Below are 1,554 nucleotides of genomic sequence, written 5' to 3'. Positions count from 1 at the left end.
TTTTTTTCCTTTGCTTTAAAAAAGATCCACAAATTCATGTTTACGTTCATTTTTCAGAGGAGCATCCTCGGATATAACTTAACAACTAAGCATGACTGATGCTTTTCCTTTCCAGTGTGTGCATGTTGGAACAGGCAGGCTCAGAGCTGCCCAAGCAGCCACAGAAGTAATCTTAAATGTTCCTGAAACCAGGGTGAGTCCTTTGGAAAATGGCTTGCAAGTAGCTTCTGAAGACTCTGGGCTGTCAACATGCACAGTAAGTAGCTTGAAAAGGAAAGTTTTTTTTCCTGTCTGTTCAGGTGTGTTCATTTCCTTATGGAACTAAATTTCATTTACATTTCAATATGTATTAACAATTGTTCCTAAAACTTAAGCTCGGAAATAGAAGTCTTAAGGGTTTTGTAGATTTGTGATTAGACTTTTTGTGAAGATGAACATTTTCATGAAAGCTTGCTCAGCTTAAGGAAAAAGCCATTTAAAAATAAACCTTGAAAATCTAAGTGTGGTTCACTCACAAAACCCACAAAGCTGTTAGTTGGTAAAATGACTTTTTTGTTTTCCCCCAATGAGGTTGGACTTTGGATTGATGCTGGAAGCAGGTATGAAAATGAGAAGAACAATGGAACTGCTCACTTCCTTGAGCACATGGCTTTCAAGGTGAGTCTGAGTGTTGATGTGGAAGTTTGCAGTGGGTTTCTAAGTTAGTTTTCTTTAAAGGTCAATTATAAGAACTTTGTTAGAGTTGTATAAATAAATTTTCTAAACTGAAGTGAGCCATGGACAGCATAGACTTTGGTTTCCATTAGGAAATGAAGCTAAAGTTGTGGTTCTGTGTAGCTGATACAAAACTAGAGATTACACACATTTAGTTTTATCTCACTTTTACCTTCTTATATTAAATAGTCTTAGAAGACACATAGTCACCCTTTTGCCAGCTTCCTATTTTCATTTGGGAGCACAACATGGGATTGGTATATGACTTTCAGTCTTGGAGAGATGAGTATGTCAGTTTTATGTCCAGAAGACTTTTTCTTTCTTTTGATCTTGACTTTATCAGGCAAGAAGTAGTCATGATGAGTAGGTGAATTGAAGAGTCTAATTTGATTTTTCTTATTGTTCTGTTTCAGGGAACAAAAAAGAGATCCCAGTTGGATCTGGAACTAGAGATTGAGAACATGGGAGCTCATCTGAATGCATATACATCCAGGGAACAAACTGTGTATTATGCAAAGGCTTTTTCAAAAGACTTACCAAGAGGTAATTGTTTTCATTCATCAGAAAAGCAGCAAAGAACAAAAAGAGAGGATGATGCTCTTGCAGTGTTACAGTCTCTTCCTTCCCAGGTGAAAAGTCCTTGCTTGAACTTCACAGCAATGTGAGAACACAAGTTTGGAAGGAGCATGCCAGCAGGGAAGCTGATACTTGAAACATTTTTGTCTTTAGAGTCCAAAAATAAAACACCTTTTGGCTCTCTCTCTTCCTGCAGAGCAAGTCCTTTGTCCCCTAGCAATTCTCGGGCCACTCAGCCTTTGGGGTGGGTTTCACCTTTGGAAC

General features: G+C 38.0%; 1 protein-coding gene across 1 annotated transcript in view; it reads left to right on the top strand.

Moving 5' to 3' along the window:
* Positions 1 to 91: 91 nt before the first annotated feature.
* Positions 92 to 1,554, top strand: part of PMPCB (peptidase (mitochondrial processing) beta) — a 6,209-nt gene continuing 4,746 nt past the window's right edge. Inside the window, exons 1-3 of the mRNA XM_009075552.1 lie at positions 92 to 256; positions 571 to 657; positions 1,128 to 1,257. Coding sequence (XP_009073800.1) covers positions 92 to 256; positions 571 to 657; positions 1,128 to 1,257 — 382 coding nt within the window. The remainder of the gene's footprint in view (positions 257 to 570; positions 658 to 1,127; positions 1,258 to 1,554) is intronic.

This window comes from Acanthisitta chloris, unplaced genomic scaffold (assembly GCF_000695815.1).
Source record: "Acanthisitta chloris isolate BGI_N310 unplaced genomic scaffold, ASM69581v1 scaffold41605, whole genome shotgun sequence".
NCBI classification, from domain to species: domain Eukaryota; kingdom Metazoa; phylum Chordata; class Aves; order Passeriformes; family Acanthisittidae; genus Acanthisitta; species Acanthisitta chloris.
Note: the sequence above shows the minus strand (reverse complement) of the source record. Positions and strands in the feature narration are given on the sequence as shown.